The sequence below is a fragment of the Oncorhynchus mykiss genome, chromosome 11 (genome assembly GCF_013265735.2).
Source record: "Oncorhynchus mykiss isolate Arlee chromosome 11, USDA_OmykA_1.1, whole genome shotgun sequence".
NCBI classification, from domain to species: Eukaryota; Metazoa; Chordata; class Actinopteri; order Salmoniformes; family Salmonidae; genus Oncorhynchus; species Oncorhynchus mykiss.
Window position 1 is genome coordinate 83,276,832 of NC_048575.1, and position 15,866 is coordinate 83,292,697.

Below are 15,866 nucleotides of genomic sequence, written 5' to 3' on the forward strand. Positions count from 1 at the left end.
ATCATCCTATCATATTATACTATCCTATCATATCATCCTATCATATCATCCTATCCCAATTTCATCTGACATTAGGGATTCGTTTTGCCTGAAGTCGACGGGCTGCCTTAAAACATTAGAGAGAGGCGTGAGTGTGTGTTTTCCCCCCAGCCTCTCTGTCTCACTGTCTGTGGGTCATAGTGAAAATGTTTGTTTAGCCAGCAGCTCTGTTTAGGTTGTTCCTGTCCTGGAAAGCTAATTCTCTCCGCTCGTCTTCCTCTTGCTGATTTAACATCAATCCCCCCGTTTCACTGTCTCGTTGTATTTCCTCTACCTCTACTACGGTTTCCTGCCAAATGGCACCCTATTCCCTACACAAAAGTAGTGCACTATATATGGAATAAGGCTCTGGTCTAAAGTAGTGCACTCTATAGGGAATAGGGCTCTGGTCTAAAGTAGTGTACTATATAGAGAATAGGGCTCTGGTCTAAAGTAGTGCACTATATAGGGAATAGGGCTCTGGTCTAAAGTAGTGTACTATATAGAGAATAGGGCTCTGGTCTAAAGTAGTGCACTATATAGGGAATAAGGCCCTGGTCTAAAGTAGTGCAATATATAGGGAATAGGGAGCCATTTGGGATGCATTTATTGAATTAGGTCACTACTGGATGGCAGGTCCGTTTGTGTTATAACGAAGCAATAAGGCCCGAGGAGGTGTGGTACTGTATACGGCCAATATACCACCGCTAAGGGCTGTTCTTAGGCACGACGCAACGCTGAGGTGCCTTATTGCTATTATAAACTGGTTACCAACGTCAGTAGAACAGTAAACAGTAGGTCCTTTTGAGTCTATCAGCATCCAGGACCCACACTACCCCGCTTATAATGTGTTTTTAGTACCCATGTCTGTCTGTCTGTCTGTCTGTCTGTCTGTCTGTCTGTCTGTCAGTCAGTCAGTATAGTACTCAGTCACAGACAGACAGACAGACAGACAGACAGACAGACAGACAGACAGACAGACAGACAGACAGACAGACAGACAGACAGACAGACAGACAGACAGACAGACAGTGGATATGGTCAAGCAGGGAGGGAAGGAAGGGGGAGGGGTAGACTGGAGAGGGGGAGGGGCAAAGGAGGAGAAGGGAGAGGGGGTGAGGTGAGAGGGGGAGGGGAGAGAGGAGGGGGAGAGGATGAGAGGGGGAGGAGGGAGAGGGGAGGGGGACAAGAGGAGGAGGGGGAAAGGGGGAAGGGAGAGAGGAGGAGGGGGAGAGGATGAGAGGGGGAGGAGGGAGAGGGGGAGAGGGGCAGGAGGGGGAGGGGAAAGGGGGAGGGGAGAGAGGAGGAGGGATGACATAAACGGCTTCATTTAAGGCTTCTGGAGTAAAACGGTACACCAGCTGTAACACCCCATTTAGACACACACACAGACACACACACACACAGACACACACACACACAGACACACACAGACACACAAACACACACAGACAAACACACACACACACAAACACACACACACACAAACATACACACAAACACACACACAAACACACACACACAAACACACAGAGAGAGAGGCATCATGAGGAGTTTTTGGGGGGGTTGTTTCTCTGTAATACTACTAGCCTCCAAGCCATTTGATGAAGTTGGCTTTAGCCCAGATCGGTTCTCATTTTCCCAACCTCATTACTAACTACCAACAAGCCATTTGACGAGGTTGGTTTTAGCCCAGATCGGTTCCCAATCTCCCAACCTCATTACTAACTACCAACAAGCCATTTGATGAAGCTGGCTTTAGCCCAGATCGGTTCCCAATCTCCCAACCTCATTACTAACTACCAACAAGCCATTTGACGAGGTTGGCTTTAGCCCAGATCGGTTCCCAATCTCCCAACCTCATTACTAACTACCAACAACCCATTTGATGAAGTTGGCTTTAGCCCAGATCGGTTCCCAATCTCCCAACCTCATTACTAACTACAAAACAAGCAATTTCAGACTATCAATCAAGTTAGAGTAGCTAGCTTATCTAAGTATCTCAGCTAGCATGCCTGCTGGTAAAGATTGGTAGACTATAGAAAAGCAAGCAATAACTAAATGTACTGAATAAGACTCACATTCCTTTCAATCTTTTAGCCAGACTTTAACCAGACTTTAGCAGAGAAACATATTTAGTTTTGGGGTCCATGGGGCCCCTACACCCACAACAGAACTTCTCTGCGTGTCAATATGTTTGTGTGCTGCCTGGTGATTGTTGCTGTAATTAAACAAGCCCCAGTACAGTGAAAAGCTAGCTGACATTTTGTTATAACAGCCTGGTTCAACAGCCCGGTTCAACAGCCCAGTTCAACAGCCAGGTTCAACAGCCCGGTTCAACAGCCAGGTTCAACAGCCCGGTTCAACAGCCCAGTTCAACAGCCAGGTGTAACAGCCCGGTTCAACATATACAGAATTGTTTTCCTGTGTGTGTGTGTGTGTGTGTGTGTGTGTGTGTGTGGGGGGGGGTCTGTTGAAACATGCTAGGTCTGTGACATCACTCTATTTGTTTCTGTTTCGTAATGGGTTGGCTTCCAGCCAAAATACACGCTAGCTCTCTCTCTCTCTCTCACACACACACACACACACACACACACACACCGCTCACACATGCTGCTGCCAGAGAGGGAGATCCCAGTATTTCTGGGTGTGAGCCAGGCTGGGATGCCACCAGTTCTACGTTCCTGTCCTCCAGCCAAAACTCTACGCAATCTTCTTCTGTTTGTTTCTCTCACTCGCTCTTCCCTCAGCTTTTCCCTCAGGTCTTACCTCAGGTCTTCTCTCAGCCCTTCTCTCAGCCCTTCTCTCAGCCCTTACCTCAGGTCTTCTCTCAGCCCTTCTCTCAGCCCTTACCTCAGGTCTTCTCTCAGCCCTTCTCTCAGCCCTTACCTCAGGTCTTCTCTCAGCCCTTCTCTTAGCCCTTACATCAGGTCTCTCTCAGCCCTTCTCTTAGCCCTTACCTCAGGTCTCTCTCAGCCCTTCTCTCAGCCCTTACCTCAGCTCTTCTCTCAGCCCTTCCCTAAGCTCTTCCCTCAGGTCTTCCCTCGGGTCTTCCCTCAGCCCTTCTCTCAGCTCTTCTCTCAGCTCTTCTCTCAGCTCTTCCCTCAGGTCTTCCCTCAGCTCTTCCCTCAGCCCTTTCCTCAGCCCTTCTCTCAGCTCTTCCCTCAGCTCTTCCCTCAGCTCTTCCCTCAGCCCTTCTCTCAGCTCTTCCCTCAGCTCTTCTCTCGGCTCTTCCCTCAGCTCTTCCCTCAGTTCTTCCCTCAGCTCTTCCCTCAGCTCTTCCCTCAGCTCTTCCCTCAGCTCTTCCCTCAGCTCTTCCCTCAGCTCTTCTCTCGGCTCTTCCCTCAGCTCTTCCCTTAGTTCTTCCCTCAGCTCTTCCCTCAGCTCTTCCCTTTCAGATGTCAGATATGTCAAATAGAAAGTTATGTTATAATCTAATCTATTCATCCTCAGAAATCCATACACAAAGCAGCATCTAACTGTCATCTACATCCGTCAACAGATTGATGTCAGAGTAAATATTAACCTGCCTAAAGGGCATATGAAATATGCTCATTCTCTAGTACCCCGGTCTTTATATTGAGCCTCTCCAACACCACATCTTGTTCCCATTTACAAAGATACAGTTAGCTGCTGCCTCCCTTCAGTTGCCCTCAAATGTGGTTTTGTTTTGCAACTCTGAAAACACATAGTAGTCTGGCTCCGGCGTGTCTGCTCAGTGACCATAAGCATCCTTTTATTGTCCTATGACCCGGCTAGAAGAGCACATCCTGAAAACTAAAGCTCTCAACTTAATAATGGACAGGAGACATGCCATTTTACATGATTTACAGTTGACAAAATTCACGTAAACTATGAAAAATGTCAATCTTTCTTTGAAAATAGAGACTAGTCTTTCTCTGATAATTGTAATTGTATTGTAATTGTTTTCAATAACCTGCCCAGGGACTGCGGTTGAAAATTAGCCGGCTGGCTAAAACCGGCACTTTTACTGAAACGTTGAATAATATGCCCTGTCCCTGTAAAAAATAAATTAACTCAAACTAAAACTCTAACTAATAGAGACTGGTCTTTCCATGATAATAGAGAAGAGTTTTCAGCAAAGCATCATACAGTAATATGGCAATTAGTGTTACTGATCAATACTGCATGCTAATAGACAAAAGACAGCCCGGGATTGTTGAGGGTTAAATATTTGTCGTTCTGTAACTGGTTGCATTAGCAAATTGCAATTAAAGTATATTCAAACAAAGTCAGATTTTCAGATTTCTATGGTACAATGCACAACTGTACCTTAAACATCACATACAGTAAAAGATACTGGACAGAACCCCCCCAACAACAACAACAAAAAATCCCTCAACTGTACAGAGCTTTCAGAAAGTATTCACACCCCTTGACTTTTTCTAAATATATATATTTTTTTGTATTACAGCCTGAATTTAAAATGGACACAAGACTCTGTAATGTCAAAGTGGAAGAAAAATTCTAACATTTGCAAAAACATTATGAAAAATTAAAAAGCTTCAAATATCTTGATTAGATAAGTATTCAACTCCCTGAGTCAATACATGTTAGAATCACCTTTGGCACCCATTACAGCTGTGAGTCTTTCTGAGTAAGTCTCTAAGAGCTTTGTACACCTGGATTGTAAAATATTTGCACATTATTATTTTTTTTTTATGATTCTTGTCAAGTTGACTGTTGATCATTGCTAGACAGCAATTTTCAAGTCTAGACATAGATTTTCAAGATGATTTAAGTCAAAACTGTAACTAGGCCACTCAGGAACATTCAACGTCATCTTGGTAAGCAACTCCAGTATAGATTTGGCCTTGTGTTTGAGGTTATTTTCCTGCTGAAAAGTGAATTTGTCTCCCAGTATCTGTTGGAAAGCAGACTGAACCAGGGTTTCCTTTAGGATTTTGCCTGTGCTTAACTATTCCGTTTCTTTGCATCCTAAAAAAACTCCCTAGTCCTTGCCGATGACAAGCATACCCATAACATGATGCAGCCACCACCATGCTTTAAAATATGAAGAGTGGTACTCAGTGATGTGTTGTGTTGGATTTGCCAGGAACATAACGATAAAGATAATTTCTTTGCCAATTTTTTTTGCAGTTTTACTGCAGTGCCAACAGGAAGCATGTTTAGGAATATTTGTATTCTGTACAGGCTTCCTTCTTTTCACTCTGTCCATTAGGTTAGTATTGTGGAGTAACTACAATGTTGTTGTTCCATCCTCAGTTTCCTCCTTTCACAGCCATTAAACTCTGTAATTGTTTTAAAGTCACCATTGGCCTCATGGTGAAATTACTGACTGGTTTCCTTCCTCTCCAGCAACTGAGTTAGGAAGGACGCCTGTATCTTTGTAGTGACTGGGTGTATTGATACACCGTCCAAAGTTTAATTAATATCTTCACCATGTTCAAAGGGATATTCAGTCTGCTTTTATTTTACCCATCTACCAATCGGTGCCCTTCTTTGGCATTGGGAAACCCTCCCTGGTCCCTGTGGTTGAATCTGTGTTTGGAATTCATTGCTCGACTGAGGGACATTACCGATAATTATATGTGTGGGGTACAGAGATGAGGGAGTCATTCAGAAACCATGTTAAACACTATTATTGAACACAGAGTGAGTCCATGCATCTTATTATGTGACTTGTTAAAGCACATTTTTACTCCTGAACTGTTTTAGGCTTGAAATAACAAAGGGGTTGAATACTTATTGACTCAAGACATTTAAGATATTCATTTTTTTATGCATTTGTAAACATTGTGAAAAACATAATTCCATTATGACATTATGGACTATTGTGTGCTGGCCAGTGACAAAAACAAATCTAAATTTAATCAATTTTAAAACCAAAACAAAATGTGGAAAAAGTCAAAGGGTATGAATACTTTTTGAAGGACACCGTATCTACAGGACAGAGGAACCCCATAAAAACCCCTGAACTGAGGATGTGTCTACTGGACAGAGGAACCACATAAAAACCCCTGAACTGAGGATGTATCTACTGAACAGAGGAACCCCATAAAAACCCCTGAACTGACGATGTATCTACAGGACAGAGGAACCCCATAAAACCCCCTGAACTGAGGATGTGTCTACTGGACAGAGGAACCCCATAAAAACCCCTGAACTGAGGATGTATCTACTGAACAGAGGAACCCCATAAAACCCCCTGAACTGAGGATGTATCTACTGAACAGAGGAACCCCATAAAAACCCCTGAACTGAGGATGTATCTACAGGACAGAGGAACCCCATAAAAACCCCTGAACTGAGGATGTATCTACTGAACAGAGGAACCCCATAAAACCCCCTGAACTGAGGATGTATCTACTGAACAGAGGAACCCCATAAAACCCCCTGAACTGAGGATGTATCTACTGAACAGAGGAACCCCATAAAACCCCCTGAACTGACGATGTATCTACAGGACAGAGGAACCCCATAAAAACCCCTGAACTGAGGATGTATCTACTGAACAGAGGAACCCCATAAAACCCCCTGAACTGACGATGTATCTACTGGACCGAGGAACCCCATAAAAACCCCTGAACTGAGGATGTATCTACAGGACAGAGGAACCCCATAAAAACCCCTGAACTGACGATGTATCTACAGGACAGAGGAACCCCATAAAAACCCCTGAACTGAGGATGTATCTACTGAACAGAGGAACCCCATAAAAACCCCTGAACTGACGATGTATCTACTGGACAGAGGAACCCCATAAAAACCCCTGAACTGAGGATGTATCTACTGAACAGAGGAACCCCATAAAACCCCCTGAACTGAGGATGTATCTACTGGACAGAGGAACCCCATAAAAACCCCTGAACTGAGGATGTATCTACTGAACAGAGGAACCACATAAAAACCCCTGAACTGAGGATGTATCTACTGAACAGAGGAACCACATAAAAACCCCTGAACTGAGGATGTATCTACTGGACAGAGGAACCCCATAAAACCCCCTGAACTGAGGATGTATCTACTGAACAGAGGAACCCCATAAAACCCCCTGAACTCAGGATGTATCTACTGAACAGAGGAACCCCATAAAACCCCCTGAACTGAGGATGTATCTACTGGACAGAGGAACCCCATAAAACCCCCTGAACTGAGGATGTATCTACTGGACAGAGGAACCCCATAAAACCCCCTGAACTGAGGATGTATCTACTGGACAGAGGAACCCCATAAAAACCCCTGAACTATATAGAGAAGTATAGTATAATTTAAATAAAACATAAATAATTGTATTTTGTCCAATGAGTAACATAAGAACTACACAACGGCACATCTTAATTATCCAGGTTTTATTTCTCCCTGATTTGAATTGCATTTCCATTGCTTAGGTTACTTAATGCAGGCCTAATGCAGGGCCCTAATGTACACGTTACGCTTAAGGAAGTATCTGAATGTTCCGTCATAAATATAGAATGACCATATTAGATCTGAGTTCGCTTTGCAACCTCTCTCTGGTGGATTGGAATGAATAATATTATGAATTTACATCTTTATCAGAATGATATTTAGGCTGGAGAGGAGAGGACTACTTTCTTATTCTTTAGTCACCTAAAACTATTTATTATTTTGTGTTTTATATCAATCAAGCCTTAAAGCCAATACTGCCACAATTGCTGTGACATTATATATAAAAATCCACCCGAATGTTTTATCAATAGGGGCATTTGTCAAATAATTAAGCAACTAACAGCTAGTGATATGTCAGTAATAAGCAGGAGAAAATATTTAGTTAATTTCTTTATTGTAGCCTTTTAAGATAAATCACTAAATATACTCATGTATTCATAGTAAACAAATTAGTAATATCAATATATTGTATACGTGTAAATTAGGCCTGGTCAGCTAACAAATTATATTCTTTGAACAAGTGGTCTGGTCAGGGGTTCTTCTATGCTAAATGTGCTTTGAACAAGTGGTCTGGTCTAGGGTTCTATGAACAAGTGGTCTGGTCTAGGGTTCTATGAACAAGTAGTCTGGTCTAGGGTTCTATGAACAAGTGGTCTGGTCTAGGGTTCTATGAACAAGTAGTCTGGTCTAGGGCTCTTTGAACAAGTGGTCTGGTCTAGGGCTCTTTGAACAAGTGGTCTGGTCTAGGGCTCTTTGAACAAGTGGTCTGGTCTAGGGCTCTTTGAACAAGTGGTCTGGTCTAGGGCTCTTTGAACAAGTGGTCTGGTCTAGGGTTCTATGAACAAGTAGTCTGGTCTAGGGTTCTATGAACAAGTGGTCTGGTCTAGGGTTCTTTGAACAAGTGGTCTGGTCTAGGGTTCTTTGAACAAGTGGTCTGGTCTAGGGCTCTTTGAACAAGTGGTCTGGTCTAGGGTTCTTTGAACAAGTGGTCTGGTCTAGGGTTCTTTGAACAAGTGGTCTGGTCTAGGGTTCTTTGAACAAGTGGTCTGGTCTAGGGCTCTTTGAACAAGTGGTCTGGTCTAGGGCTCTTTGAACAAGTGGTCTGGTCTAGGGCTCTTTGAACAAGTGGTCTGGTCTAGGGTTCTTTGAACAAGTGGTCTGGTCTAGGGTTCTTTGAACAAGTGGTCTGGTCTAGGGCTCTTTGAACAAGTGGTCTGGTCTAGGGCTCTTTGAACAAGTGGTCTGGTCTAGGGTTCTTTGAACAAGTGGTCTGGTCTAGGGTTCTTCTTATTAAATAGACATGAAGGAAATAAAAATATGTTCTCTCTCAATATCTGGTTTTAGACCTACACCGTTTCATTGCTTAGGAAAAATGAAATCATCGTCACATTCTCATTCAAAGATTGACTGAAATTTAGCCTGGATCAGATTGTGTGTCAGACAGGACCCGATGTGTGATTTCTGATGGTGTTATGTCTAGTTTCCTGGATATTTACAAAAGGTGTACCACAGGGATCGGTACTGGGACCTGTTGTCTTTAGTGTTTGTATAAATACTGTTGGTCTATCTGTTAGAACTTGTAATTTTCATCTACATTCAAACGATACTGTTATTTATACCATTACCCACAACTGTAGGACCAGGAGTTGTTTTATGCTGTCAGCTGACCTTGTTACCTTACAGAAAGCCCTGGTTGGTTTAAACCGTGTACTTAATGTGGGCAGGACTAAATATATGTTGTTCTCTAGTTCTTTCCAGAATGTTTCAAATGGACTATATTTTTATTCACTGAAAAGTTCTCCCATCGACCAGGTTCCCTATTATAAATATCTAGGCATTTGGATTGACAAAGACTTCATGTTTAAAAAAACATACGGACGAGATAGTTAAAAACAGAAGATTTCAAATGTTTTTTTATATATATATATTTTTTTTAAGAGAGATCTTTTCTCTCCCTAAACAGCAGGAAGCAGATTGTACAGTCAACCTTCCTGTCTGTTATTGGCTATGGTGACAGCGTTTACCAGATTGCAGCAGCCCCGACTCTAAAACCTTTGGATTCCGTCTACCATTGCTTCCTTCACTTTATCACAGGTAAACAGTTTTAATGCTCATCACTGAATCCTGTATCAAAAGGTTGGCTGGTTCTCAATAAAGTCCCGTAAATCACTTCCTTACTCCCTTTCTGTTTACAGAGCTCTACTACACAAGCGACCGACTTACCTAACTTTGTTGTTACAGTATAAAAACATGAGACAACCAAACCCGTTCACAGTGTTGGTTAAACTCTTGAGGTTCCTCAGGTCTCCCCCGGTAAATCTGCTTTTAGTTTTGATGCGTCTCACTGCTGAAACAATTTACAAACTCTTTACAACTAGGTGTTCTGTTGGCGCTTGGGCAGTTTAGGGTTTTGATTGAGGACCTAGTATCTGAGGAATGGAACCGTTTGACTAAATTGTTGTATTGTGCTGTATTTTCATTTAATTTGACATTGTATTGATTGCTGTTTTATTTTACATTGTATTGATTCATGTTTTGTTCCACATTGTATTGGATTGTTGTATTACAGTGATTAGTAATTGAGAATGGGAGCCTGGTCTCAACGTTTTTTTTTGCCCTGAATAAATAACGTTTGAGAAAATAAATGACATATGAAGGAAAGACAGAGAGGACAGATCAGCAAGGGGATCCACAGCACAAACTAAAGTTCGTGTCGTTTCTGAAGTCCAACTATCAAAACAGTTGAACATCCTCTTGAGGAACTAGAGCCGTTAAAACAAAGTTCAATTGTGTTTTGGACTTGGAAAAGTAACGGGCAGGCTTAATTATAGGAAACTTCGTTAAGGAGACGAATGAGATTGTTATCAACATGGGGTAGTACAGTCAGTGTAGTCTAGTGTATAGTAGGTAACGTTTCATATCAAGTTATTACTTATTAGTCAGCTTTACCTGTTTGAATTGCTCCTCGTAAGTCCATTCGTGGTTCTGAGACTGTGGTGCCATCCCGCCCGGGGATTCCAACTGCCGGGGCGCAACGAAGGAGGGGGGAATTCTAGACATGAACTGCACCGGGGTGCCCTTCGGAGAGTGTCCCGCACCGGGGTGCATGGGGTGGTGGGGCTGGTAGTGGCTGAGAGCCCCCTCCATGTCCTCTTCATCCTCATCGTCCACGACTCCTTCGTTGTCCATGTCATCTCCATCCAGATTCCGGTCGTCATCATTCATGCATCGGTCCATCCCCTCTGGATCATCATCCATATCGGAGTCGTCGGCTCTCTCTGAGTGCCTGCGGGCGTCGAAACTGTGATGGACAGCCAGTCCCGGTTCAGCGGACCTCGCCAAGCTGGGAGAAGAGTTCGCTACTCCCGCGGCGAAAGCGCCCCGGACCGCTGCCTGGTAGTGGTGGAACGCGAGTGCTTGTTGGTGTATCTGGGACTCGACCATGGAGCGGAGATCCTTCTCTTTCTCCGCCTGACGGAGCTTCTCTTCTAGCGCCAGGCGGGCAGCCTGCTGTCTTTGGAGGTTTTCCATGACCGCCTCTAGCTTCATGCCTCCGCCGCTGGGCTGCTGGGACTGTGAGTGTGAGCCGGGGAAGTGGCTGTGTGTGGAGGCAGAGGAGACGAGCAGGGGGAGGTTGCTGGACGAGGAGAACGCTGCTTGCTGTGGAGAGCAAGAGGGTACAAATAAAATAACCACTCGGAAATATTGTAACGGAGAGTAAACTGACTAAAAGCAATAAACTATTAAGAAATAACTTGGTAATAAACTGTAGGAACACACGACCATGCCTATTATGATAATGTGGCCGACATTTGTGCCCCTGGAGTCGATGTCTCTTAAAACGTGGCTTCTAACATGTATCAAAAGTGCACCATAAATAGACTACAATGTATTGCGGAAATGAACGTGGGTAACACAGTAACATTGTGCGCTGTATAGCCTAGTGCTGATGTGGCAGGCTGACAAAAATAATTACACAGAATAATTAGCCTATATATACATAAACCATTGCATACTATTTTCAGAAACGTTCGTATCAATCTATTTAAGAGATAAAAGTTATGTAAAAAGTTAATTTACTGTAAATGTGAATCTAAACATTCAAAAACGTTATTAAAATGTAAATAATTAGTTAAAGTGTAAATAATTAGCCTAAAAGAAAACGAAATAAAATAACAAAACGAAATAGCCTATCTTATTAACATCTGCATAGGCTAATAAGAATAATCAGAATCCGTCAACATGGTTAGAGAAATAACTAAATGTGATGCTTACCAAAGCAGATTTGGTTGCTATACTGGTATTATCAACCATGCTTCGCCCGTCAGATTAGACCGAAATATCAAACAGTTCACAAAGTATCTCCTTTCAATGTTAGTTGTGGGAGTATTCCTGAATCCTGATTCAACATCGAGATCCGCGTCTCTATTGGAGAGAATAGATTAACGTGTAGGATTAAAGTGTAGGCTATCAATGTATTTGCGGTGGTCGAGTATTGAAGCCCTGAAGGGTTTAGCAACAAGTGGCAACTGTAGTCAGAATGACCTCTTCATTCGAAGGATCGGCCCTGTAGTCAGAATGACCCCCTCATGCGAAGGATCGGACGTTCTGCTCCCATTTGCTAACAACACGTCAATACAGTGATATACAGAGGGCAGGGTCTACAGCCGACCTAGGAAATACACTTTAACAACCGCACAGAAACACAAGAGAACTGACGGATCCCACATCGCCAAGTGTTGGAAACCGTCCAAAAATGGTAAATTCTTTGCCAAAATTGTTAATTGGTTACACATTCTATATTCTATAAATATATGCATATTGTTATTCATTAGGCTATTTAGCCTGGACCCTGCCCCCACTTAACTAGTCATTTTACGCATATGTTCCATGGAGCCTACTGCCTAGACCACATAATGTTTTTGTTTGTTTGTTTATATCGACAGAAATAAGTGTAGAGGTTATGGGTTTTTTTGCAATAGGAGTTTAATAATACATTTAAAAAATCATAATAATAATTGCATGCATCAGAACGGTGAAATCGTTTTGCGTTCCATTGCCTGGGGCAGAATTTAAACATAGTATCAGATTATGACATATAGATCCTATAAATTCAACTTTCATCTAAATGTGTGTTAATCCATTAACAGATTACACCTCCCATAAGTGATCCCATAGCATATTGTAAACTATTTGACACAAACTAGGCTTTACTATTCAGAGCCAAGGGATAGGCCTAGAAGTTGAGCATCAACTATAAAAGCAGGAAGTTGAGCATCACCTATAAAAGCAGGAAGTTGAGCATCACCTATAAAAACAGGAAGTTGAGCATCACCTATTAAAAACAGGAGGTTGAGCATCACCTATAAAAACAGGAAGTTGAGCATCACCTATTAAAAACAGGAGGTTGAGCATCACCTATAAAAACAGGAGGTTGATCATCACCTATAAAAACAGGAAGTTGAGCATCACCTATTAAATACAGGAGGTTGAGCATCACCTATTAAAAACAGGAGGTTGAGCATCACCTATAAAAAAAAACAGGAGGTTGAGCATCACCTATAAAAATAAAACAACAGGAGTTTGAGCATCACCTATAAAAATAAAACAACAGGAGGTTGAGCATCACCAATAGCAGCAGATCAGAAAAACAGAGATGTGGGTTGCTGTAGTAAAGGTTCCTTTGAAAGTGACGTTAATACAGTGGAAACCGTTTGGTCTTCTGTACTCTGAGTCACAGACCGTCTCCGGATGTATTTCTGGTACAAGACACAGATGTGCTGATGTCCATCAACTCCAAAGGAAACACCTACAATATTCATGACTTTGTGTTGTTCTTCTATAATACATTCATTTATTGTTTAAATATCTGTCATGTGTGAAATGTTATTATCTAATCCAAAATGTCACAAGCAAATTTTCCTGTATGAAAAAAATATTATGCAATGATATTCGACTGTATTCTTTTCCATTGTTCAAGCATTGTAGTGGAGTGGAGAAACCTGGCCATTAGAGTTTGTTTCAGTCCAGGATGGACATTCATGTTCATTAGTCTGGATCACAGTGATGACCTCATGTGAAACATGAGACCTTTTGTTATGTCCCCTGGTTACCGACCCCTGGTTATCGACCCCATGTCCGCATATAGGACGGAGAGATTAACAGGGATATTTCTACAACTGAATAAAATAAATGACCTTTAATCTTAAAAGTAAGATTGTTTATTTATAGTAAAGGAGAACATCAAAGGGGTGATCAAAAATCTAAATGATTCACATCGAAATAACTGTAGAAGTCTAAACTATTTTAAAAGATAGTAGGTTGAATATTGAATATCATTAATCATTATTATTAAGACATTGAATTATTTTTACATGGTTTCTATACTAAAGCATTATACTGTTACATATGAAGTAGGCGTTTGTGTTTCCAACGGAGCATTAAAACCTATTCTGTTAGGCCCAACAACAACAACAACAACAACAGGTTCCAGTCCATTGTAATGAAACCTCTAAAGCGGACATTGATATTACATTCTATTGTGCACTTCAAATGGGGACTTTGTGTTTCAACAGTAATAATACGCAAGACACCAAATGGAATTAATTGATGTTCAAATCGTAAGTTGCTAATAATAAAGTACAATTTATTAATATTGTTGAGTTTTAAAGCCTTGAAACACCACACGTCTGCTCGTAACTGTAGCTAAAATCTTTGCATAGGAGGGATCTTGAACCACTATCATAACCACAGGACAAAATGGTGAAGTCATGTCTTCATGAAGCATCGCTTAGACATGGCTATCTGTAGATATATATTATGTCTGTGGAGGATATATAATTACCCTAATCCCTACATTTGATTACTCAACATTACTATAATGACTCGTCAATTAAGGTCTGCGATGATATTCCTTATATGGTTTTGGGTAGAGCAAATTGATAATAAGCAGATGGGGGGACATGACGTTGGCTGAAGTCTGGCTGGCTGAAGTCACTTCTGGGGTACTCTGTAAGCATTTTGACATTTTTTGAATTCAAGTTTGTTGAGATCTGACCCTTTGTTTTCATGTAGTAGTAAAGTTACGCAGCTTATTCAAGTTTCTCTATTAGCGTGAGACGGCAGGTACCTACCTACCTACCTAGTGGTTAGAGCGTTGAGCCATTACCCGAAAGGTTTCTGTATCGAATCCCCGAGCTGACAAGGTTAAAATACGTAGTTTTACCCCTGAACAAGGCAGTTAACCTGGAAGGCTGTCATTGTAAATAATAATTTGCTCTTAACTGGCTTGCCTAGTTAAGATACAATCATTCTCTCTTTTATGGCTTGGAGAACGGCAACATGAAGCTGAAAATAATAGGTACATCTTGGAAAATATGTAACACGTGTTTTAGATGTCAGAAATGAGTTCTGGGAGCCCAACCTTGTGCTCTGTTTGTAGTTGTTTATAGCTCATCTGTGGTCCTGTATGTGTGAGGATGGTAAAACAGAAGGGATCTCATTTACCTCTTTCAAAATACTTATATTTGGAGATTGTGAATCTTTGGCTAAACACACAAACACGCACTCACTTAAGTCTTTTTTTTTCTCAAAGTAGGATTCCATTCTTGTCAATTGTGGAGAGCAATTCCATTAAACTATTAGTACGGTCTGTGGCTGGTCATGGTCTGGGGCTGGGTCTGGGTCTGTGGCTGGTCATGGGCTGGGTCTGGGGCTGGGTCTGGGGCTGGGTCTCGGTCTCGGTCTGGGTCTGGGGCTGGGTCTGTGGCTGGTCTGGGGCTGGGTCTCGGTCTGGGGCTGGGTCTGGGTCTGGGTCTGGGGCTAGCTAACCCTTGGAGTTGAGGGTCAGTGTAGGAAGCAGCGTCATGTGACTAATCATGATCCAAACAGGGGTTCCAATATTTCTGACGTCTCAGGTTCTGATTATCAACTGACCCATTGAAACAGTGAAACATCAAGGCACTCACAGTAACTAGAATTACACACAGTTCAAACGACAAACTTGGATAGAAATTAAGAGCTGGCTGGCGCGAGTTAAACGTTTTTGCTTGACATACCAACCAATTGGTTTCATACAACCGCTCTCAACACTGCAGCAGACTTCCTCGTTGGTTTGGGGTCAAATTCAGGCATGACAGGGACCTTTTCACAGAAAGTCCTCCACCTGCGAATCCAAGACCGTGATTGTGCTTCCATTGTGGGTGTGGCTGACTGACGGCTCTGGCGGATCCTGGCTGAATGGCGGCTCTGGCGGATCCTGGCTGAATGGCGGCTCTGGCGGATCCTGGCTGAATGGCGGCTCTGGCGGATCCTGGCTGAATGGCGGATCTGGCGGATCCTGGCTGAATGGCGGCTCTGGCGGATCCTGGCTGAATGGCGGCTCTGGCGGATCCTGGCTGAATGGCGGCTCTGGCAGATCCTGGCTGACTGGCGGCTCTGGCGGATCCTGGCTGGCT

General features: G+C 42.6%; 1 protein-coding gene across 3 annotated transcripts in view; it reads right to left on the reverse strand.

Annotated features, from left to right (window-relative positions):
- Window positions 1-12,118, reverse strand: part of LOC110536507 (AT-rich interactive domain-containing protein 3A) — a 224,887-nt gene extending 212,769 nt beyond the window's left edge. Inside the window, exons 1-2 of one of the 3 annotated variants that reach the window (XM_036936538.1) lie at window positions 11,686-12,118; window positions 10,360-11,070 (exon numbers count right to left, since the gene is read on the reverse strand). In XM_036936538.1, the coding sequence (XP_036792433.1) occupies window positions 10,360-11,070; window positions 11,686-11,724 (750 nt within the window). In that variant the 5' untranslated portion in view covers window positions 11,725-12,118. The remainder of the gene's footprint in view (window positions 1-10,359; window positions 11,071-11,685) is intronic. The other 2 variants (XM_036936536.1, XM_036936537.1) reach the window with 2 other exon arrangements.
- Between the last annotated feature and the right edge of the window lie 3,748 nt (window positions 12,119-15,866).